This window comes from Stenella coeruleoalba (assembly GCF_951394435.1).
Source record: "Stenella coeruleoalba genome assembly, chromosome: 10".
NCBI lineage: Eukaryota > Metazoa > Chordata > Mammalia > Artiodactyla > Delphinidae > Stenella > Stenella coeruleoalba.
Genome location: NC_137156.1, coordinates 39,155,264 through 39,178,700, shown reverse-complemented (window position 1 = coordinate 39,178,700; position 23,437 = coordinate 39,155,264). Strand labels below are relative to the sequence as shown.

Here is a 23,437-nt window from a genome sequence, read left to right as displayed (position 1 = left end):
GGGGCTGATGAAATAAATGATGCTACATCCATTTAACAGAATTCTGTGCATCCTGTCTGACAGAGTTCTCTACGGACCGTGGCAAGCTCTCCAAGAGGTAGTACAGCACGTGGTTAAGAGCCCAGACTCTGAGAACAGCCTGCCTGGCTTGGTAACCCAGATATGTCACTTACTGGCTGTGTGCGCTTGAGCAACTTAGTTACCTTCTGTACTGCCTCTCTCTACTTACTTCTGCCTCAGTTTCCTTAACAGTAAAATAGAGCTAATAATATTGATGATACCTGTATCATGATGTTCTTATGAAGAGTAAATGAGTTAACGTTTGTAAGACAAGTAGAATAGTGCGTGACCACCATGCTAAGCAAAAAAATCAAGGCACATAACAGTGTATATTACATGCTACCTTTTGTGTGTATATATATATTTACTGGTATTTGTACAAAGAAACTCTGGAAGGATATGTAACAAATTTACAAACATAATTGGGATTCAGTATAGAAAATAAGAGCAAGGGTTTTCATTGTAAACCTTTTTATATGGTTTTGATTTTTTTAACCATATGAATAAATAAATGCCTACTCAAAAGAGTTAAAAAAAATAAATAAGAAAGACGTTTTAGGATCTGTTCCCTGCCAGGAAGCCAAAACCTAGGTGATGATAGGCATTGCCTGAGACAGACCTAAAAAATGAAGACATTTCCCGATGCTATATATGATCAAACTACAAAATTATGACCCCATATGAGCAGGAACAAGTGGAATCCCTCCTTCACAAAAGAAATATGCACAGGTGTTTCATGCTCAATAAAATAACCATATTTATTTTATGTTTTAAATTATTAATTTTTTAAATAACACTTTTCCTACAAAGAACTCAAAACGCATATACAGAAGTTATAATTTATAACAACAAATTTTCTTAACACTTGCCATACTTCTCAAAGGGAGGGAGGAATATGAGGTAGACAGAAAGGTAAAAAGAGGACGGGGCACTGCAGGTCTGGACGTGAGCAACGAGAGTGGGGTCAACAGGCTGCTGGAGGGCCTGGTACCCAGGGGAGGGGGCCAGGAGAAAGCACCAATTCCTGTGACCTCTGGTTTGGGGATGAGGTTCAATTTTCCTCATAAGAGGAAATGTTCAAGGTTTCCTTACAAGGAGCACTGGGACTATCCACAGCGCTGGTGTTTCCTAAGCAGCAAGGCCTCCTGGGTTCCTAAGTTCCTTGGGCTCTACCATGGGGCAGTCATAGACATCTCATCGCTGGTTGACCAGTGAACAGACAAATGGCCAGTGAGTCCGCAGTTCTCCAACAATCAGGCACAAAGCAACAATGGTGGGTGAAAACAGAGGAGGTAGAGACGGGTCTTCTTCCCATCTGCCCCAGTGGGATGCATATTTTCTCAGAGGGTAGAAGGAAAGCAGAACCTGACATTTACATTCCTTTTACATCACATGGTTATTCCAGAGAAAGCGCAACAACATGTGAACTCCTCCAAAGAAAACTAAGACAAAATGAGCCAGGATAGCTCTGTCTTCTTGTTGAAAATCCTGTTTAAAAAGAGAGCAAGAAAGAGGTTAAATTTGTTTTTTAAGTGATAAAATAATCCAAAGTTAGAAGTTCGGTATTGATATTAATTCAATCAATGCCACAGACAAGCATCTAGGGCTGCTTCATGAAGTGTATGAGTGGAAGAATATCTTAGTCTGTTCCATAATGTCCATACCCTCCACAGCACCTTGGGAAGTTTTCCTCTGGACGTTTTCCCATCTTCACCATCAGCAAATAGGGGCACTCTTTTCAGGGTTGATTAACCTCTTTCTCTGGCTTCCCAGAGCACTTTCTTAGTCCTTTCAAAGAAGTAAGGGAGTCTGCTTTGGGGTTGGAAGAACAGACTTAGATGGTGAAGAGGGGTGAATATGAGCAAAGTTGGAAGTGACGACCACAGCAGATTTCTGGAGCTGTAAGTAAATGCCACTGTTTTTATGGGAGTATCAGGAGAAGAAGGCTGGGGGCCAGACAGAAAGGGCTCTCCCCGGCCCTGCCCTCCTCCTGCAGTCTGTTCTCAACCCAGCAGCCTCGGGGACTGTTGCGACGCGGCCCCTCTGCTCAGTGCTCTCCAGTGGTTCGGCCGCACTCAAAAGAGCCCTTACAGTGACCTCAAGGCCCTGCCACCCACCTCTCTGACCATATCTTTACAGCTTTCTGCATTACTCAGCTTCAGCCACCCTGGCCTCCTTGCTATTCTTCAAATATGCCAGACATGCCCCTGCCTCAGTCTTTGCTATTCACCTGCCTCCACTGCTCTCTCCCCAGGTCCACGGACCCTCCCCTACCTCTGTCAAGGTTTTGCTCAGAAGGCACCTTCAGTGAGGCCTTCCCTTAAAACTGCAAATCCCCCAACACTCCTCATGACTATCTGATAAACTATATTCTTTGTTTGTTTGTTTATTGTTTGTCTCCACGAGATCAGGGAAGTTTTCTCTTTTGATCACTGCCATATCTCCAGCACTTAAATGGAGCCTGAGACATAGTAGGTGCTCAATAAATATTAGTGGACTGAATGAATGAATGCATGATAAACCATTAGCATCAGGCTAAGGAATTTAGACTTTGTCCTATCAATAACTGGAAATCATGAAAGAACTTTTTTTCTCCTTTTATAGTTGATATCAGTTACAAGAATTGAATGAATTTCCTTCCAGCAAGGCAGACAAGAAAACGTGTAGAGCACTGAGTCAGATGCTCGTATATTTAAATTCCAGTTTTGGCCACTTAGTTGCTGAGTAACCTTGGATAGGATATCTAATCTCTCTGAACCTCAAATACCTCTCCTGAAATACCTGTTCCACTAATTCATAGAGTTATTTGGAAAATTAAATGAAACACATAAGAGTATCTCAGAGTACGTGGAAGAAAATGTTTAATAAATGTTCGTTTCCCTCTTGTCTTTCTAACAAACTAAGAAATTCCTTATACGTTACTGTCAGGGTCCCAGAGAAAACAGATGGCATACTCAAATTAGGAATAATTCAGGGAAGGTCAGATAAAGACACTGTCTACAAAAGTTGGGGGAGGAGGCATAAGGGTAGGCTGGCAACAGCAGAGTTGTTGCCGCTCCTAGGCCTGTAGGGACAGGGAGGGGGAAGTTTCTAGAACCCAGGAGCGAGTCCTGTGGAGAAAAATTTCAGAGACACATTTAAGATCGTAAAAGCAACAGGAAGACTATATTTTATATATTATTTATTTGGTTGCACCAGGTCTTAGTTGCGGCTCGCCGGCTCCTTAGTTGCGGCTCGCGGGCTCCTTAGTTGCAACACGTGGGCTCCTTAGTCGTGGCATGCGAACTCTTAGTTGAGGCATGCGTGTGGGATCTAGTTCCCTGGCCAGGGATCGAACCCAGCCCCCTGCATTGGGAGCACGGAGTCTTAACCACTGAACCACCAGGGAAGTCCCAAGACTATTTTTAAACACACTTTGGGCTTCCCTGGTGGCGCAGTGGTTGAGAGTCCACCTGCCGATGCAGGGGACACGGGTTCGTGCCCCGGTCCGGGAAGATCCCACATGCCGCGGAGCGTCTGGGCCTGTGAGCCATGGCCGCTGAGCCTGCGCGTCCGGAGCCTGTGCTCCGCAACGGGAGAGGCCACAACAGTGAGAGGCGCGCGTACCAAAAAAAAAAAAAAAACAAAACCCAAAAAAGACCAGGTCCTCGAACCAGAACCCCTCAAAACTAGATGGCAAAATAGAAGATGTTATTTTGAGAATCAAGGCCTATTTGAAAACACAGAACACTTGCTTAAGTGAAAAGAATAAGAAGTCAAGCTATGTGATAGCTCAAGGACAATCAATTTGGTAGACAAAAATACACCTTGGTGAGCTCCTTGTCGGGGAGTTCCAAGAGCAAGAATAAAAGTTTCTTTAAATACATCAAAAGCAGGAAGATATCTGGAGAATCAATGTGACCACTTGATTAAACAAAGTACAAAAGGTGAATAAATGACTATATGAAAGAAATATACCACGCCGGATTTGAAATTCTGTTATAGTTGCTTGAGGTAAGCCTTAAGTAGCAGAGTAAATCATGCATTTGACTGTTTAGCATTTTAGAGGCAAACTTCGGAGGAATTTTTAAAAATATTCTGTGGTCTATTTAAAGTGTTCTAAAATGCAATTTTGCAGTACAAGACAAGATTACTTTAAAAGTCTAGGTCAAAGCTAGCTTTGTAAAATGTTGCAAGAAAATCTAGGGCAGGCATACAGATAGACATATAGATCAATGGAATAGAATTGAGAGTCCAGAAATAAACCCCAAAATTTACAGTTAGTTGATTTTCAACAAGGGTGCCAAGGCAATTCAGTAGGAAAGAAGTAGTCTTTTCAACAGAGGGTGCTGTGACAACTGAATACCCACGTGCGAAAGAATGAAGGTGAACTTTTAATTCATACCATATACAAAAAATGAACTCTAAATGGGTCAAAGGCCTAAATTTAAGAGCTAAAAGTCAATCTCTTGAAAGAAAACATAGGTATAAATCTTCATGACTTTGGATTAGGCAATGGTTTCTTAGATATGACCCCAAAAGCACTAGCAACAAAAGAAAAATAGATAAATTGAAATTCATCAAAATTGAAAACTTTTGCACTTCCATGAACATCAAGAAGGTGAAAGACATAAAACGAGGTGAAAGACGAACTTCAGAATGGGAGAAAATATATCTGATAAGGAACTTACATCTAGAATATATAAAGAACTCCAACAACCCAATTTAAAAATGGGCCAAGGATCTGAATAGACATTTCTCCAAAGAGTTACACAGATGACCAATAAGCACATGAAAAGATGCACAACATTAACCATCAGGGAAGTGCAAATCAAACCCACAACGAGATTCTACTTCACACCCACTAGGCTGACTATAATCAAAAAGACAGTTAACAATAAATTTTGACAAGAATGTGGAGAAACAGGAACCCTTGTACCCTGCTGGTGGGCCACAATGTAAATAGTGCAGCCCCTTCGGAAAATGGTCTGGAAGTTCCTCAAAAAGTTAAATATAAAGTTGTCATATGACCCAGCAATTCCACTCCTAGGTATGTACTCAAAAGAACTGAAAACATGCCTACACAAAAACTTCTACACACATGTTCATAGCATCATTATTTATAATAGTCAAAAAGTGGAAACAACCCAAACGTTCATCAAGTGATGAATGGATAAACAAAATGTGATATATACATACAGAAGAATATTATTCAGCAATAAAAAGAGATGAAGTACTGATTCATGCTACAACGTGGATGAACCTTGAAAAAAATATTGTGTTAAGTGAAAGAAGCCAAACGTAAAGACAACATATTATATTAGTCCCCTTATATGAAATTCCAGAATAGGCAAATCCAGAGAGACAGAACATAGATTGGTGGGGCCAGGGGGGGAAATGGGAGGAAACGAGAAGGGACTACTATTGGATTTGAGGTGTCTTTCTGGAGTGATGAAAATGTTCTAAAATTGATTGTGATGACTGGCTGTACAGCTCTATGAATATACTACAAACCATTTATTATACTCTTGAAATGGGTGAATTGTATGTTATGTGAATTTTATTTCTCAAAGTTATTATTTTTTTAAAAAAGAAAAGTGTCAGTTTATTAAGTTGCAGAGGTAAATTTAAAACATAAGTAAATTACAACTTAAAAGGTAAGGGAAAAAAAATCATTACCAAAAAAAAAGGTAAGGGAGGGAAAGAAAAGAAAAATGGAAGAATGGAAGAGGTGGTTACATGGAGACGTGACTTCCTGATTGGGTTGAGGTAAACTTAGAAAATAGGTGGTTGTGATTTGTCCTACTCTGTTCTCCTCTTCAGAGGAAAAATTAGAAGGAACCAGGTGTATTCAAAATGTTAGCTAACAAAGAAGCAGAAAAGTTGAACTAAGGACTTGCCCAGAATTCATAAAGCATGGTCATCAGTGAAAACTATAGAAGAAGCTGGAGCATGGAAGGGTGGTGGAGAGTATCATGAGTGCCCTGTAATAAATGATACACAGCAAAGAAGTGTTCAACTCCAAATAGTGAAAGGGCAAAGGCCAGAAACAAATTAATATTTTGGCTTCAATAACATCTATTGATCATTTTCTGTGGGTCAGTCTCTATTCCAAGTGATTTACATAGATTCTCTCTCTTAATGTTCACAACAGCCTATTCTCTGCACCGTGCAGCCAGGCTTCATTCTAAACGTAAATCAGCACATGGCACTCTCCTGCTCTCCCTCCCCAGAAGCTTCCTTTATACTTGGCGCAAAACCCAAACACCTTACCCCTGTCTCTAGGACGGAGGCCAACTCCTGGACTTCAACACCCCCGACTCCAGCCAATCTGGCCTCCTTGTTGTTCCTATCCCAAGGACTTTGCCCTCCCAGTTTCCTCTGTCTGGAACACTTCCCCCCCAGGTATTCCCATGGCTCACTCCCTCACTTCCAGCCTCTGCTCAAATATCACCTCCCCAGAGAGGGCCTTCCCTGATGGCCCATCCAAAGTCACTCTCCATCACTCGGTATCCCCTAGAGTCTAGTCATCTGCTTTACTGTTTGTCTCTCCTACATTATGAGTCCTATGACAGCAGGCTCATCTTCCATTCCTGCTCTCTGCCTGGAACTGAGTCTGGCACATAGTAGGCACTCAATAAATATTTGTTGGAGTGAAATTGGTCTATCAGTATTTTATTTGTGTTTGTTTCTTTCTTACTTTCAGTAACATTATTGCTGGGACCTTCCATTCTTGTTTTGTCTCAGGGAATGTTTTATTTGAGGGCATGGCTGAGTACTGCCACATTTGGACCAGAGCATAGAAGAGGGCCTGGCACTCCCTGAAGTCAGCATGATGGTAGCAGCAGTGATAAACAAGAAATCACCACAGGTACCTGTCCTGTGATGCATTTAAGGGGAGGAAGTTGGGCTCTGAGGGGCAGCCACCCCCCTACCACAGAGCCCCACGTGATCATTCTCTAGCTGCTGCCAACTGCAGGTTGTTCTGGAGGAAAACTAAGTGGGCTGTGGATTTCATCACCCCTAAGATTTGAAACAGTAATCATTATTCTTTCCTGTTTCCCTTATATCTCTTACAATAATCAGGAGAAACAAAGAAATCAGGGGGAGTTGGGCTTAGGTCATAACCTGGTTTGGTTCAAGGAGGATGACCACCATCTAAGGCAAAGGTTCTCCTCCCTGACGGAGTGTTAGATTCACCTGGACTAATCTCTCAAGGTGGGGCCCAGCATCTGTAATTCTTAAAACTTCACAGGTGAATCTAACCTGCATCCTAGTTTGAGGGTATGGAGCAAAGTTTCTCACACTTCAATGTGCACTCAAATCTCCTAGGGTGTGTGTAAAACGGTAAATTCTGATTCCAGAGTTGTGGGCTGGGGCCCGAGATTGTGCACATCTGACCAGCTGCCAAATGATGCTGATGCTGCTGGTCCATGGACCACACAGTTTGAGTAGCAAGTGTGAGATCTAATACTGGCTTTGACCCAGGTTCACAATTTTCAGATCTAATGCTTGGTAATCCAGTCATCATTAATCTGTGTGTTCTGCTAATTCCTGGGCATCCCAGCCACTTGACAGCCATTGTTCTGTTTGTTCTTTCCTCCTCCCTGACAGGCCCTTACTGGGGAAACTGAATTCTCACCTCTTGAACCATTCTATGATCGATGTTGTCCCCGATGTTTCTCAGCTGCCTGGCCAACTTGTGGATTATTTCCTCCTGGTGATGGTTCTGGCCAATGCTATTCTCCTTGGGCTGAGAAGGTGGGTTGTGATCTGCATAAGAATTCAAAGAGAAAACTCCATCAACTCTGTAAATCACTCACCACTAGTCACTTAAAACTGTCTTAGACAAGGAGAGGGATGAAATCCCAGCATCATAATGACTATCGAAAAGCAAAGCCTTGCACTGGAATAGGTCAACTCTGTCCAGTAGAAATATAATTCAAGCTACATATGAATTTTAAATGTTCTACTGGTAAAATCAGGTAAAAATAATTTTAGTAATATATTTTACTTAGGACAATATATCCAAAGTATTATCACTGTAACGCAAAATCAATATAAAATTATTAATGATATGTTTTACATTCTTTATTATGTTTAAGTTTTCAAAATCCAGTGTTTATTTTATACTTAGAGCACATCTCAATCCAGATATCAACTAATTTCATTGGAAAACCTTGTATTTTGATTTCATGAAGTTTACAGTTAAAAAGTAAATTCGTATATCCAAGTTGTTCCAAACATACCTAAAACTTCTCCAACAATTAAGTATCAGTTTTTTAAACTTAAATTAATTAAAATTAAATAAAACTTAAAATTCAGTTCCTCAATTGCACCGGCCACATTTCAAGTGCTCTATTATTTTCCAAGTATTGAATTTTTAATATCCAGAAGGAAAAAGTATCTCACTTTATGCTGAAAAGTTCTGTGGATATATACATATCCACACAGAGTTCTGAAAATAAAATTGTAGTCTAAATGACCTAGTGGGGAGTTTGGAAAAATCTCATGGTTAATCTTTTTGAAAGAATAATTCCTTCATAAAGCAAATAATAAGCCTCAATGTATTGGAACTCTTAAAAATATTGTTGTATGTTGAGCATCCTTCAGTTGCAATTAGGAAAACTTTTAAGCAGATATGCCTCTAAGGTTTTATAAGTGCTTTTCCACTGCCAGCTATAATGTGAATATTTTCTTTTCTCAAATGATGGTCATCCTTTTATAATCTTGATTTTGTTCACTAAAACTAGAGGTCTAGGGCCTTCTGGTTCAAGACTGAGCACAAGCACTGACCTCTCCCATTTCTACTAGTCCTAGTCTTCTCCCAAGACCCCACCAAAATGAAAGTATAAAAAAGAGTAAAACCACAACAGTGAAGAGAATGGGAAGCAGGATCAAGAGCAGATGAGAGATCTGTGTACGTTTCTAGAAGGCAGAAAGCAGAGAAGACAAGATATGGACAAGTGAGCCAGACAGAGAAAGTGCCAAGAACCCACGACAGGAAACCCAGTTACTCCACCAAGACCCTGAAGCTGGGAAAGGGAGACATGCCATTGACTGTAGTTCTGATGAGGATCAACTGTACCACTTGGTACCCTTGACAGCCCCAGCCCACTAGACCCATCAGATTTCAGGTAAAAAATCCAGATCACTCTTCTCTAATAGAGGAGAACAAATCTTGTGGAGAAAACTAAAACTTCTTTATGAATGTTGGTGCCTTGGGTTAAAGGTCTCCTTGTTCTGGCATTTGAGGGACCTGGGGCCAGAAAGCCAGCTGCCCTAACTCATCACCCTAAAGCTCCCCCAACTCAGAGCCCCCATTTGAGTCCCCACTCAGTGAGGAGCCCTGGAGAAGCAGTTAGGCATAGTGGTAAGATTCTGAAGCCAGATCATTTGGGTTCAAATGTAAAATCCACTACAGATAAAACTATGTAACCTGGGAAAGTTATTTAATCTCTCGATGCCTCAGTTTCTTCAACTGTAAAATGGGAATGATAATGTATTATTTTATCAATTCTAAGATTTTTTAATGCCTCCAAAACAGAATGTGTTTTATAGTCTATGGCATGTCATAGTCCAACAGCATTGTTTACCTTCTTAGCAGGAAACAAAATTATAGTACATTTTACAATTGATGGAATATTAAACTTAATGAGATACCACAGTAACTACCTTGTAGAGGTGTTATTGAGATGATTAAATGAATTAATATATTTGACTTGTGCAGGACAGCACCTGGAACGTGGTGGCTACTGCTACCACCTGGGGAAACAGTCCTACTCACATAACAACAGAAAAAACCCACACCAGCTAACCGGTCAGTATTTCTTTAATATAACAAAAGATCACCAGGCAACTGAGAAGAACCACAGAATGAAAGAGAAATGCCAGATAAACAACCAAAACAGTAACACTGAAGAAAACAGATATAATTCAAGGAACAGAAGGGAATGTTTGCAAATTCTAATGTATATGTTTAGAGAGAGTTAAGAAAATATTACATTTAGGAAACAAAAGAGAATGCTATGAAAAAAGAATAAACCTACAACAAAATCTTTCAGATTTAATAATATGATTGCTAAAATTAAAAATACAACTGATGGTCTGAAAAAATAAAGTCGAGGAAATCACTCAGAAAAAAATCAGAAATTTTAAAATATGAGAGAAAAGATAGGTGATACAGAGAACCAATATGGAAAGACCAGCATCTGATTAATGGGTCACAGAGGGACTTCCCTGGTGGTCCAGTGGTTAAGAATCCGCCTTCCAATGCAGGGGACACAGGTTCGATCCCTGTTTGGGGAATTAAGATCCCACATGCCATGGGGCAACTAAGCCCACGTGCCACAACTACTGAGCCCGTGCACTCTAGAGCCCACACGCCACAAGTACTGAGCCCGTGTGCTCTGGAGCCTGCGCACCACAACTAGAGAGAAGCCCGCATGCCACAAAAGAGCCCTCACGCCACAACTAAAGATCCCGTATGCCGCAATGAAGATCCTGTGTGCTGCAACTAAGACCCGACGCAGCCACGTAAATAAATATTAAAAAAAAAAAAAAAAAAAAAGAGTCACAGAAAGAGAGAAATAGAGGGGGGAAATTGTCATAAGACAACTTCCCAGAACTAAAGGACACCAAACTTCAGATTAGAAAGTCCCACCAAAAAACAGAAAACCCCACCAAGTTCTCAGGACAACAAATGGGGAAATAAAATCCTCACCTCTGGAGCATATCGATATTTCAAAATACCAAGCATAAGGAGATGCTAAAATTCTCCAAAGAGAAACATGGATTAGTTTGATCACTGATTTTCCATCAATAATGGGTACTAGAATATAGTAGAACAATTAATGCCCTCAAGGATTTTATAAAAAATTATTTTCAACCTAGAAGTCTCTGCCTATCTAATTCTCAATAATTTGTGAGAGGTGAAGAAAGACATTTGCAGACATGCAAGGACTCAAGAAGTTGTTCTCCCATGCACAATTTCTTAGGAAGCCTCTTCAGAAAGTTTTCCAGTAAAGCAGAGTACGACTAAACCAAGAAAAAGAAGATTTAGCAAAAGGTGGATCCAACGGTGTACCATACCTAGAGAGTGATGAGATTAGAGCAAAAGAACGGCTCTAAAAGGGAAGTCCCTGAGGAAAGGGAGATTTGGTAGAAGAGATAGTATGGTTGAAAATTTGGGGAAACTTGAAGATATCATAACTACAAATCATGTGAGGAGGGGCAGAGAGGCAATGAGAAAGTCCAGAAAACAATAAAAGGTCGTACAGGAAGTTTATGGTCCAAAGTGAAGTCAATTAAAATGTGGCTTAGTTTAAACTGAAGGAATTGTTTTATAGTTTCTTCCAAAAGGTATTCCTCTGTGTTAAACTTTACAGTACTTTACCTGCATCACTAGTGATGAAATAAAATTCATATTTTATGGCAGACAAGAAAAATTTAAACATAAAACTTTTCTTTGCCTGTTTCGGCCTCCTCCTTCCCTTTTAGTGTATATTGTGAATCTGCAGTAACCAGACCTCCCTAGGAGATAACCTTCCTTGTTACTCTTATAAGGGGCCACCATAACCCATGACCCACTACTTGTAGATCTGGGTTATGTAAATTGTCAACAATATGTCATTTAATGTACAGCCTCCTGTCTCAAAAACTTACATAACTGTGCTTTGACCTTTAACAGGCAGAACAGTTCTCAGAGCTTTCTGAGAGGCTGTTCCCGGGTTATAATCCTCAATTTGGCTCAAATAAAATTTTCCATTTCTTTCTTAGATCGACCAATTAATTTTTTTTCAACACTAGGCATAATTTTAAGCAATCACAGCTTTAATCCCCTATTTCATTACTGGGAGGTGATTATTCTCAGGGAAAGTCATTTAAGTACATATGGACTCTATTGCTGGTAGTGACCACTCCTGAATCCCAGAGTGTTAAGAGAGTATGAAGAGTATTTGCACAACCTTTTTTTTTTTTTCTTGTTTCTTGAGGTAGGCTTGTATTGCTATAAACTTCCCTCTTAGAACTGCTTTTGCTGCATCCCCATAGTTTTTGGATCGTCGTGTTTTCATTTTCATTTGTCTCTAGGTATTTTTTGATTCCTCTTTGATTTCTTCAGTGATCTCTTGGTTATTTAGTAACATATTGTTTAGTCTCCATGTGTTTGTGTTTTTAACATTTTTTTCCCTGTAATTGATTTCTAATTTCATAGCGTTGTGGTCAGAAAAGATGCTTGATATGATTTCAATTTTCTTAAATTTACTGAGGCTTGATTTGTGACCCAAGATGTGATCTATCCTGGAGAATATTCCATGCGCACTTGAGAAGAAAGTGTAATCTGCTGTTTTTGGATGGAATGTCCTATAAATATCAATTAAATCTATCTGGTCTATTGTGTCATTTAAAGTTTGTGTTTCCTTATTAATTTTCTGTTTGGATGATCTGTCCATTGGTGTAAGTGAGGTGTTAAAGTCCCCCACTCTTATTGTATTACTTTCAATTTCCTCTTTTATAGCTGTTAGCAGTTGCCTTATGTACTGAGGTGCTCCTATATTAGGTGCATATATATTTATAATTGTTATATCTTCTCCTTGGATTGTTCCCTTGATCATTATGTAGTGTCCTTCCTTGTCTCTTGTAACATTCTTTATTTTAAAGTCTATTTTATCTGATATGAGTATTGCTACTCCAGCTTGCTTTTGATTTCCATTTGCATGGAATATCTTTTTCCAACCCATCACTTTCGGTCTGTATGTGTCCCTAGGTCTGAAGTGGGTCTCTTGTAGACAGCATATATATGGGTCTTGTTTTTGTATCCATTCAGTGAGCCTGTGTCTTCTGTTTGGAGCATTTAATCCATTCATGTTTAAGGTAATTATTGATATGTATGTTCCTATTACCATTTTCTTAATTGTTATGGGTTTGTTTTTGTAGGTCCTTTTCTTCTCTTGTGTTTCCCACTTACAGAAGTTCCTTTAGCATTTGTTGTAGAGCTGGTTTGGTGGTGAATTCTCTTAGCTTTTGCTTGTCTGTAAAGCTTTTGATTTCTCCATCAAATCTGAATGAGATCCTCGCAGGGTAGAGTAATCTTGGCTGTAGGTTCTTCCCTTTCATCACTTTAAATATGTCATGCCACTCCCTTCTGGCTTGTAGAGTTTCTGCTGAGAAATCAGCTGTTAACCTTATGGGAGTTCCCTTGTATGTTATTTGTCATTTTTCCCTTGTTGCTTTCAATAATTTTTCTTTAATTTTTGCCAATTTGATTACTATGTGTCTTGGCGTGTTTCTCCTTGGGTTTATCCTGCCTGGAACTCTCTGTGCTTCCTGGACTTGGGTGGCTATTTCCTTTCCCATGTCAGGGAAGTTTTTGACTATAATCTCTTCAAATATTTTCTCAGGACCTTTCTCTCTCTCTTCTCCTTCTGGGACCCCTATAATGTGAAGGTTTTTGCATTTTATGTTGTCCCAGAGGTCTCTTAGGCTGTCTTCATTTCTTTTCACTCTTTTTTCTTTATTCTGTTCCACGGCAGTGAATTCCACCATTCTGTCTTCCAGGTCACTTATCCGTTCTTCTGCCTCAGTTATTCTGCTATTGATTCCTTCTAGTGTATTTTTCGTTTCAGTTATTGTATTGTTCATCTCTGTTTGTTTGTTTTTTAATTCTCCTAGGTCTTTGTTAAACATTTCTTGCAACTTCTCAATCTTTGCCTCCATTCTTTTTCTGAGGTCCTGGATCATCTTCACTATCATTATTCTGAATTCTTTTTCTGGAAGGGTGCCTATCTCCACTTCATTTAGTTGTTTTTCTGGGGTTTTATCTTGTTCCTTCATCTGGTACATAGCCCTCTGCCTCTTCATCTTGTCTATCTTTCTGTGAATGTGGTTTTTGTTCCACAGGCTGCAGGATTGTAGTTCTTCCTTGCACAACCTTTTACCTTTGTAAAATAACAAGTGGACAAGAGGGTATTGGAAGTCTTGGCCTCTCCATATGCTGGACCATCTGCTTCCAGATTGGAAAACACATGCCTCCCTTTTTCAGAAACACACCACCTCCATGGAACTCAAGGCTTTGTCTCAAACTCAATGTGACCTCTTCTTCAAGTAAGGAAAGTGGCTTCTTTTAGGAGAGCGTGAAGCCATTAGCTAGTGCTTAAGAGTCAGTCATTTTGAACATTTTAATCTTTCAAGTATAAAATCAACAGTAATTGCCCCGTCTCAAAGGACACACCCTCTCAGAATCAATTAAACATATTATAGTTGAATGTCCGATTGTTAACAGTACCTAATCTGAATAATAATTTCCAAAAAATGTGCTTACATTTAGCAGGACTACTAGTCAATCTCAGGAAGGCTCAAAGTCTCTTACCAAGGACACGCTGCTCCTTTAAAAAAGGATTACCAGTATCACCCAGGATTGAAGAACAACAAAAGGGAATTAGTCACACAATGAGAATGAAAGGAAGTTTGCACAACTGAAGCGTGAATTGGAGCTACCAGACTAGACTTGGCATCAGTAAGTGTAGACTACTCTTCCAAGAGGTGCCCTGACGAAGGAATGAGAGAGAATGGACAGTAGCTAGAGGAAGAGGTGTGTTGAAGGAATTCTCTAAGTTGGGAGTCTTGAGCAGGTTTGTAGGTTGAGGAGAGGAATTAGCGCAGGAGTGATGGAAAATGGAAGGTAGAGTAGGGCAAATTGTTGAGGCGGAGTCCCAGAGGTTTAGGAGAAATGAGAATGAAAATGTGAGGAAGGATAAATTTTGAATAGGGTGGGGGGGTTCTTCCCTTCCTTTGAGATAGGATAGAAAGAGAGAAGATGTGATGCTCATGTAAGGAAGACTGCAATAAGGGCTAAGGAGATTAAGGTGTTTACCCCAATGACGTCAGTTTTGTCCATGAAGCAGAGAACTCAACCATCTGCTGAGAAAGAGGGGAATCCTGAAGTGGCTAAAATTAGTCACCAACAGAAATGGAAAAAAGAAAACTGACCAGAGCTAAAGACCACCATCACGCCCCCAAAAAAAGAAAGAAAAAATACGTATATATGATCTTGATGTGCATTCTCTTTCCAGCTGGCAAGAGTCCTAAACTTGGATCTAAAGAAAAGAAAATTGTATCCTATCCTCACATAGGAGAAAGTCTTGACTCAGTTACTTTCTAATTTCCTGTTCTTAGATTCTCTGTGCCTCAGTTTCCTCATTTGTCAAAAGGGACTTTAAGATTATTCTTAATATTAAACAATAATGTTCATGAAGTACCTGGTATACAATAAGTCCTATGTCATATGTCTTAGCTACTACCACTGGACTTGGTGTTAGACTATATTTACATAGATACAATAACGTAAACCAAGATTGTTGGTTTTTAAATTTTAGAATCAACTGATGGAAAAAACATGGAAGAGTTGGTTGTGGCTGGAAGACAGAATGTATATGTTAAAACTCCAGCTAATAAAAATTAAAAAGTACAGTTGTGCCTTGGTATCGAGGGGCATTGTTTCCAGAACACTCTCCCCTCCCCTGGCAGATACCAAAATCCGAGGATGCTCAAGTCCTTTATATGAAGTGATGAACCTGGCTGGGTTCAAAAGTAAAGAGCTCTGAGGGCAAGGGTCCCCAGAGCTCCAGGACGCTACACAGAATAGAGTGGGAGGGATGAGATGGGGGCAGGGAGAGCCAGGGTCTCAGTGCATGAATTCACCTCAGCCAAGGGTAAGCTCCTAAGGAGGTGGCTTAGATAGTAGGTGAAATATATGGCCCTTTGATCAAAATTGCAACCATATTTCCTGTCATTTCAGTTTCTACTGTTGTTTCAAGAGTATCTCACCTCAAGCCATTTTGGAATGGCACCCTAACAATTAACTGACACCCCAGCAAGGATAATTTGACAATTACCTGAGAAAAGATGAAGGCACCAGTGAGGGCTGAGAGTCCACGCAAGAGGGAAGGTGCCCAGAGAGAAGAAAGGGCAACCGAGTGGGGACACCCTCCAAACGAATAGCATCTACTTCAAAATGGCTTTAGGGCCAGCCCTACCTGTGCCAATCAAAAGCATAATGATTTGCAACTATTATTTTACCTGATTAATTGTCACCTGGGGAATACAAAATCTAGTATCTGCAGTAGAAAGATGGAATACAAGTTGGATAAGTTTCAGTAATGGACGTTGGGAGAAATGAAGGAGCTGTAAGGATGCCAACAAGCCTTGGGTATCCCAGTTGGGTAGGCAAAGGGGCAGAGAAGGAAGGACCTAGAGATAGGATGCAGCAAAAGATTGTGCCCAAAGCAAGAGGTGTGTTTTCCATTCCGGAACTCAACATAATAACTATTTGTATTTTGTGTATGTCTGACCAACTAAGTGGCAAAACCCTTGAGCACATGTATCTATTTCATAACTGGAACCTAGCTCAGTGCCCTACACAGATATTGTTGATTATGATTATAAAGTTGCATAAGGGGGTGGAGAGAATGGGACAGAAAAGGGTTGGAGGAAAACGGTTGGCTACTCTGTAAGTTGATCTAAGGACAGCCCTACCTTTTCCTTTGTCGTGAAGACAGCTCTCCTTTCATTTAAAGTTGCAAAATAGCAATAATAATGCACATTCACATATTTTAAACTCTTGGTATAGAACCTTATCAAAATCCTGGAGACCCTCTCACAATTGGTGGTGGAAGTGTAAATTGGTACAACCTCTGTGGGGGGCAATGTATCTATCAAATTTTACAAATGCAAATGTGCATGAGGTTATCTATTGCAGCATTGGTTTCAATATTAAGTGTTTGGAAACAACCCAAATGTATATCAGTAGGAAACTACTTAAATAAATGATGGTGTATCCACACTATGGAATATTATGCCACTATAAATAAGAATTAGGAAGCTCTGTAAGTATTAATGCAGAGAGAGCTCCAGATCATAGTGTTAAGTGAGAAAACAAGTAAAAACAGTGTGTTTAATGTGCTACCTTTGTCTAAAAAGGGAGGGGTATATAAATTTATATTCACAATTGTTCATATTTGCAAAAAGAACCTCTGGAAGAATACCCAAGAATCTAAAACAGTGGCTACCTATGATAGGAATTGAGCAGATGGGGGACAAGAATGCAGGAGAGACTTTTCACTATATGCCTTTTCTTATTCTTTAGTTTCCCAACCTTGAAAGTGTATTTTTTTTTTAAGAAAACACTTATATAGCACTTATAATGTGTCAGCCACTGTTGCAAGCCATTTAAAATAAGTAATGCATTACTATTATTATTAACATAAATACTTATTCACATTTTAATTTTAAAGCTATCCCAGAATTGTCATCATTGTACTGAGATTATGCAGAAAAATATCTTTGTTCGTAGGAGACAATATGTGGAATTACTTGGAGATCAAGTTAGTTATGTCTGAAACTTTATCTCAAATGGTTTAGCAAAGCAAAACATCTGTGTATGCATTCATGAGTATGTGCCTTTGTGTGTGTATGTGTGTGTGGAGAGACAGAGAGACAGAAAGCAAATGTGGCCAAAAAAATGGTAAATCCATGTGAAGAGTATATGCATAACCATAGACTTATCTGTGCAACTTTTGTGTAGATTTTAAATTTTCCAAGGTCAACATTGGAGGGGAAAAGTATCTTAGAAAAGTCCTTAAAACTTAAATAAAACATTTCCATTTAGCTTCTACAGAGTCTTTGGACTGGTTTTCAGTGCCCTTAGAATAATCTCAACTTATCTGTCCGTCCTCCTCACTCTTCTTCTTGAACCTTATGCTCTAACTAAACTGTATCTCCATTCGACCAAATCTTACCTGTGAAGCATATCTCAAAAATTACTTTCTCTAAGTTACCTTTTTTGAGTCTTCCAAAATAATGTAATCTCTCACCACTTCGAATATCTATAGCACTTTCAGTTCTATTGGATACATCGTAGTCTAGATTTTGTTACGATCATTGCATGTTTTCATTACGTAAAATGACAGAGATGATTATGCACATTAGATGTGTATATTAGCATACTTACCTATTGGATACACATTGTCTATAACAATAATTATGGGTTACCATTACTCCCTAAGGACTTGGAATTGAAAGAAAAAATTGTCTTCTGACAGCTAAAAGGCAAGATCAATGTGTGTTTAGTGGAAATAGGTGAGATGGACAGTCATTGGAAGGGGAGAAGCTACTAGCTCTCCCTCGAACAAGCCATTCCCTCTGCCTGCAACTTGCACCCTCCTTAACCCCCTCAGGTCTCAGTCTTGGGTTACGTCTCAAGGGAAGCCTTCTCTAACCTCCCTAGTAGGTCAAAGCCCCATTACAGCATCTGGACCTCTTCTTAGCACGTATCACATTATATTTAACATTGGTGTGTGTAATTGACTGCTATCTGCCTCCTTTACCAGACTGTCTGCTCCAGGAAGGAAGGGGCTGTTACTGTTTTTGTTCACCATTGTCACCCCAGAACCTAGCACAGTGCCTAGAATATAGTAAGCCCTAGTATTTTTTTTTTATGAATAAAAAAAGTAAATGTGTCCATCTAGAGGAGGAAAGGGAGAGGTGGTGAGCCTTAGAAGCACCAAAAAAAAAAAAAAAAAAAAAAAGGCAAAATGAGCATCCAGGCACTCTCAAAGGGAGAAAGAAGCTGAATAACTGGACCCTCTACTGACTTCTACAATTAATATATCCCATTTACACTAGCTATATATATGTGTATGCATACGTATACATGTGTGTGTTTATATATATTTATTTTAATTTTTTGGCCATGCCACGCGGCTTGTGGGATCTTAGTTCTCCAACCAGGGATTGAACCCGGGCCCCTTGCAGTGGCAGCACAGAGCCCTAACCACTGGACCACCAGGGAATTCCCCTATGTGTGTGTAAATATTTTTAATTCTGCCCTTTCCTATCAATACTTATTACATTTTTAGAGGTGGGCAGGGCCTCTTTCCACTTTTAATCATTTTTGTTTTCCCAAGAGTGTCTAATTTATCTTAAATGATGTATCAGGATGGTTGCTCTGGACTTCCCAAAATCCTACCCACCACCTCAACTTTTCTAAGAAGTGTCTTTAATTCCCCATACAAATACTATGGGTTGTTTTTTTCCCCAAAGAGTTATGTTCATACGTGTAGTGTAGATGTCCCCAAAGTAACAGATAAATTTGGGCTTCAGTGAGGACAAAAGCCACTAAGGGGAGAAAGGGACCTTCTCGATCAGCTTCTTCATTAAGAGTTTTACTTTGGGCAGTACTTGCGCTATCTATCTTAAATAACCTATCTATCTAATCTATCTCTATCATCTATCTATCTCATCCATCGTCCATCCATCCAATCAGGTTCCCAGCAGGAGAACTTCGCAGGGTCGTCTGTGCGACCTCCCACACCTGGGCAGACTCCGCGCCCAGCTGCGCTGCTCAGACCCGTTCTCCGGCTGGCAAAGCGCTTGGGGCAGGGCTGGCGGTAGAAGTCACGTGGGCGGCTGTGACCAATGGGAAGCTCAGACGGCGCACGTTGGCCGTAGGCGGTCTCCCGCGCCAGAGATGGTGCGTCTGGCTGGTTCCCTGCCTCAGAGTACAGTGAGACGGAGGGAGGCGGGGCACCCGGAATATACCGCCCGGTGCCTCCGATGACCCTGGCGTTAGCGTTCTCGACGCCGGAATAACAATTCTATGTCCCTCTCACACCGCACCTCTCAGTCTGCACATCCCCCATTCCTTTAGTGATACCGTAAAATAGAAGAGGAGAAAAGCACTGCTTCCTCCTGAGCCTGTCAGGGAAGGAAATTGGGCGGGGAGGGGCGGTGGTGGAGGTGGATTGTGTCTGCTACCACCTCTAATCGGGGCTTCCCTCATTCCTGTTCGGCGGTCGTTGAATGCACACTGATGATGCACCAGTCGAAAATGCCAGGCGCAATTAAGATTTTACATACATAGTAAAACGAGAGCTCTAAGCGAGAAAACAAACAGGTAGATTAGGTTGTTGGCTGTTACTCCCTAACTCGAAGGTAGTAGCATTATTAATTCTTCACCCTGCTTCTGCTTTTGAGGTGAAGCTGTAATTAGGAAAGCTTTTGGGGTAAATGTGGCAACGGCGCACAGTGCACCTCAGTTTCGTGAGGGTCCTGTGAGGCTTAAGTAGTATAGTGGGTGTGAAAACATTGGAAAGGTTTACAATAAAATACAAGCTCTAGAAGAGTGCACAACTTTATGAATATACTAAAAATCACTGAATTGTGTGCTTTAAAAGTTTGAACTTTATGGTGTATGAATTACATCTCAATTTAAAAAAGCAAAATATACGTTCTAGAAGGTATTCATAGATGACACAGTCTCAGGCTTTGAGAAATCATTGTTGACACCTGCCCAGATGAAAATTCGATATTTTAGTCGATTGAGTTCTTTCTAGAAAATGGATACTATATTTGATATGGTGGCAAGCATCTATCAGGATGCTTGAAATTTCCACTTTCTCAGTGGCATGTAATTCTTTTAAATTAGAGAATAGTTTGAGATTAATCTTAATAATTCCTTTCAGGTGTCTAGCATATTTTTAATCTAAAATCTTTTTTAAAAGTCTAAAACCTCACACATATAACCCTAACACTCTTTAATGCTTTTCAAAACATAACATTTTAATTTTCCGACATTTTGGGGCATTTAGGAATCACACCTTTAGTTTATTTTATTTTGTGGTACGCGGGCCTCTCACTGTTGTGGCCTCTCCCGTTGTGGAGCACAGGCTCCGGACACGCAGGCTCAGCAGCCATGGCTCACGGGCCCAGTCGCTCTGCGACATGTGGGATCTTCCTGGACCGGGGCACGAACCCGTGTCCCCTGCATCGGCAGGCGGACTCTCAACCACTGCGCCACCAGGGAAGCCCATCACACCTTTTTGAAAAACAAAATTTCACGTTTATCCTTCCCTCATGTTCCTTCCTATACTGACAAAATCAAGAAGGAACCTAAACTGCATTTTCCCTACCTTAACAATGCAGACATTTTCAGGTCAAGTTTAAACATTAACTTTTTTTTTTTTTGCGGTACGCGGGCCTCTCACTGTTGTGGCCTCTCCCGTTGCGGAGCACAGGCTCCGGACGCGCAGGCTCAGCGGCCATGGCTCACGGGCCCAGCCGCTCCGCGGCATGTGGGATCTTCCCGGACCGGGGCATGAACCCACGTCCCCTGCATCGGCAGGCGGACTCTCAACCACTGCGCCACCAGGGAAGCCCTAAACATTAACTTTTATGAAAAGATAAATTTGATCTATTTCAGTCAATTTGGAATCATCTTACTTATTTGTCACATCAATGATTCAGGGCTTATAGAAACTAAGAGATTTATACCATGAAGCAAAGTCAGTTTTAGATTTTTCTATGTAAGAACTTTGATGAATAGATTTATGACTCACTACTTATAGTTAATGTTTAATTTTATATCCTCAATATCAAGAAAAATACAAGCTAAGTAGAATATTTAACTTAGTTTAATACAAATAATATCTTACCTGGGTTCCTTGACATGGCTGAAACTGGCTGCGAGCTGACAAGTCCGGTCATGTAAGCCTTCTGAAAATTGTATTTCAACCACAGTGATTTGCAACAATTTGTTACTTTCGGAGAGAGATTCAGAAGTTGTTTACGTTCACAAACAATGGCATCATGTTTTTTCTTCTTCATGTTTTTTCCCTGTTGAAAAAATATATTTTCAGAGGATTTCCCCCATTTCTCAGTATATATTTGGTATGTTAGATGAATAGTGATGTTGTAACACAGGCAGCCTTTATTCCGTATATGAAAGGGTTTTGGATTTGGGTGGAAAATGGAACAGGGTGATCTCTAAGTTCTTTTTCAACTTAAGTAAACATCTTTCCATGTTGTTTGGTCTTTAGATCTGCTACACCACCCTGCAGCCTCATCTCCCAGCAGTTTTTCGTCATCTTTTTTTTTTTTTTTTTTTCGGTACGCGGGCCTCTCACTGTTGTGGCCTCTCCCGTTGCGGAGCACAGGCTCCGGACGCGCAGGCTCAGCGGCCATGGCTCACGGGCCCAGCCGCTCCGCGGCATGTGGGATCTTCCCGGACCGGGGCACAAACCCGTGTCCCCTGCATCGGCAGGCGGACTCTCAACCACTGCGCCACCAGGGAAGCCCCGTCATCTTTTTAATAGCTACATTCCGTCAAGGGAACAGTCTAAATTAGTACACATAGAAGAAAAGAGACAAATTAGAAGCCAAAAGAAAAATAGATTAAAAAAAATAATAAAAAACCTAGGGACTTCCCTGGTGGTGCAGTGGTTAAGAATCTGCCTGCCAATGCAGGGGACACGGGTTCGAGCCCTGGTCCAGAAAGATCCCACATGCTGCGGAGCAACTGGGCCCGTGCACCACAGCTACTGAGCCTGCTCTCTAGAGTCCGCAAGCCACAACTACTGAGCCTGTGAGCCACAACTACTGAAGCCTGTGTGCCCTAGGGCCTGCGAGCCACAACTATTGAGCCCGCATGCCACAACTACTGAAGCCTGCGTGCCTAGAGCCTATGCTTCGCAACAAGAGAAGCCACCACAATGAGAAGCCTGCGCACCACAACGAAGAGCAGCCCCTGCTCACCGCAACTAGAGAAAAGCCTGGGTGCAGCAATGAAGATCCAATGCAGCCAATAAATAAATAAATTTATTTTAAAAAAAAAAACCTAGACAGGTGGGGAAGGTTGGAGATGGAATACATTCTTCGTCCTATTTTGGTGTATCTGTGCGTGCATGAGTTTCCTCCCCAGAATGATTCTTGTATTCCCTCTTTAATCCTCCATAAACACACAGTCCATCTCTACAGACACTAATGAAGGCTATTCTGTGCTCAGTACTCCCCCTTTTTTCTAATATTGAAGCGCCAATCCAATAATTTGAAGAATTGAAGATTTTCATTGTCTATTAGTGCACTTAATTATCTTATTCTAAAGGTTGGCCACAGAGTTTCACTTGCTATTTTACCTTGTAAATCTAAGCAGTTACCAGAAAGTAAAGGAATGGATGAGAGGTCAGACCATAAAAAACAACTAAAGAGGTAGCAGGATAGGTCTTCAGGAGCCTCAGATGAGTACTATCCAATAAAAATTTGTGAACCACATACGTAATGTTAAGTTTTCTAGTGGCTACATTAAAAAAGTGAAAAGTAACAGGTAAAATTAATTTTAATAATATACTTTATTTAACCAAATGTATCCCTAAATAAATCCCAATGTTATCATTTCAACAGGTAGTCAATATAATTATTAATGAAATATTTTATATTCTCATTAATGTAAGTCTTCAAAATCTGGTATGTATTTTATACTTGCAGCACATCTCAATTCAGCCACATTTCTGGTGCTCAGTAGCTACATTTGGCCAGTGGCTACTGTACTGGACAGTAAATGCAATAA

At 40.5% G+C, this 23,437-nt stretch overlaps 1 protein-coding gene and 1 long non-coding RNA gene across 3 annotated transcripts in view; one reads left to right on the top strand and one right to left on the bottom strand.

Annotated features, from left to right (window-relative positions):
• The window catches only part of LOC307193036, a 63,694-nt gene that overhangs the window by 26,616 nt on the left and 13,641 nt on the right, over nucleotides 1–23,437 (top strand). The window contains exons 2-3 of one of the 2 annotated variants that reach the window (XR_013830209.1): nucleotides 7,654–7,800; nucleotides 15,836–18,098. This is a non-coding gene — a long non-coding RNA (uncharacterized lncRNA). Of the gene's footprint in view, nucleotides 1–7,653; nucleotides 7,801–15,835; nucleotides 18,099–23,437 lie in introns of those variants that run through there. The other variant, XR_013830208.1, reaches the window with a different exon arrangement.
• On the bottom strand, nucleotides 667–21,848 carry PXT1 (peroxisomal testis enriched protein 1). The gene is made up of 3 exons (XM_079934454.1): nucleotides 21,528–21,848; nucleotides 7,682–7,812; nucleotides 667–1,548 (listed from the first exon to the last, which is right to left on the bottom strand). Exons 1-3 carry the CDS (start codon nucleotides 21,697–21,699, stop codon nucleotides 1,444–1,446), a joined length of 408 nt encoding a protein of 135 aa, XP_079790580.1. The 5' UTR covers nucleotides 21,700–21,848; the 3' UTR covers nucleotides 667–1,443.

Coding starts and splice junctions, on each gene's coding strand:
- PXT1 (XM_079934454.1), bottom strand. CDS start 21,699: ATGAAGAAGAAAAAACATGATGCCATTGTTTGTGAACGTAAACAACTT. Junction 7,813..21,527: donor AGCCATGTCAAGGAACCCAG/GTAAGATATTAT, acceptor ATTCTTATGCAG/ATCACAACCCACCTTCTCAG. Junction 1,549..7,681: donor ATCATAGAATGGTTCAAGAG/GTGAGAATTCAG, acceptor CTTTTTAAACAG/GATTTTCAACAAGAAGACAG.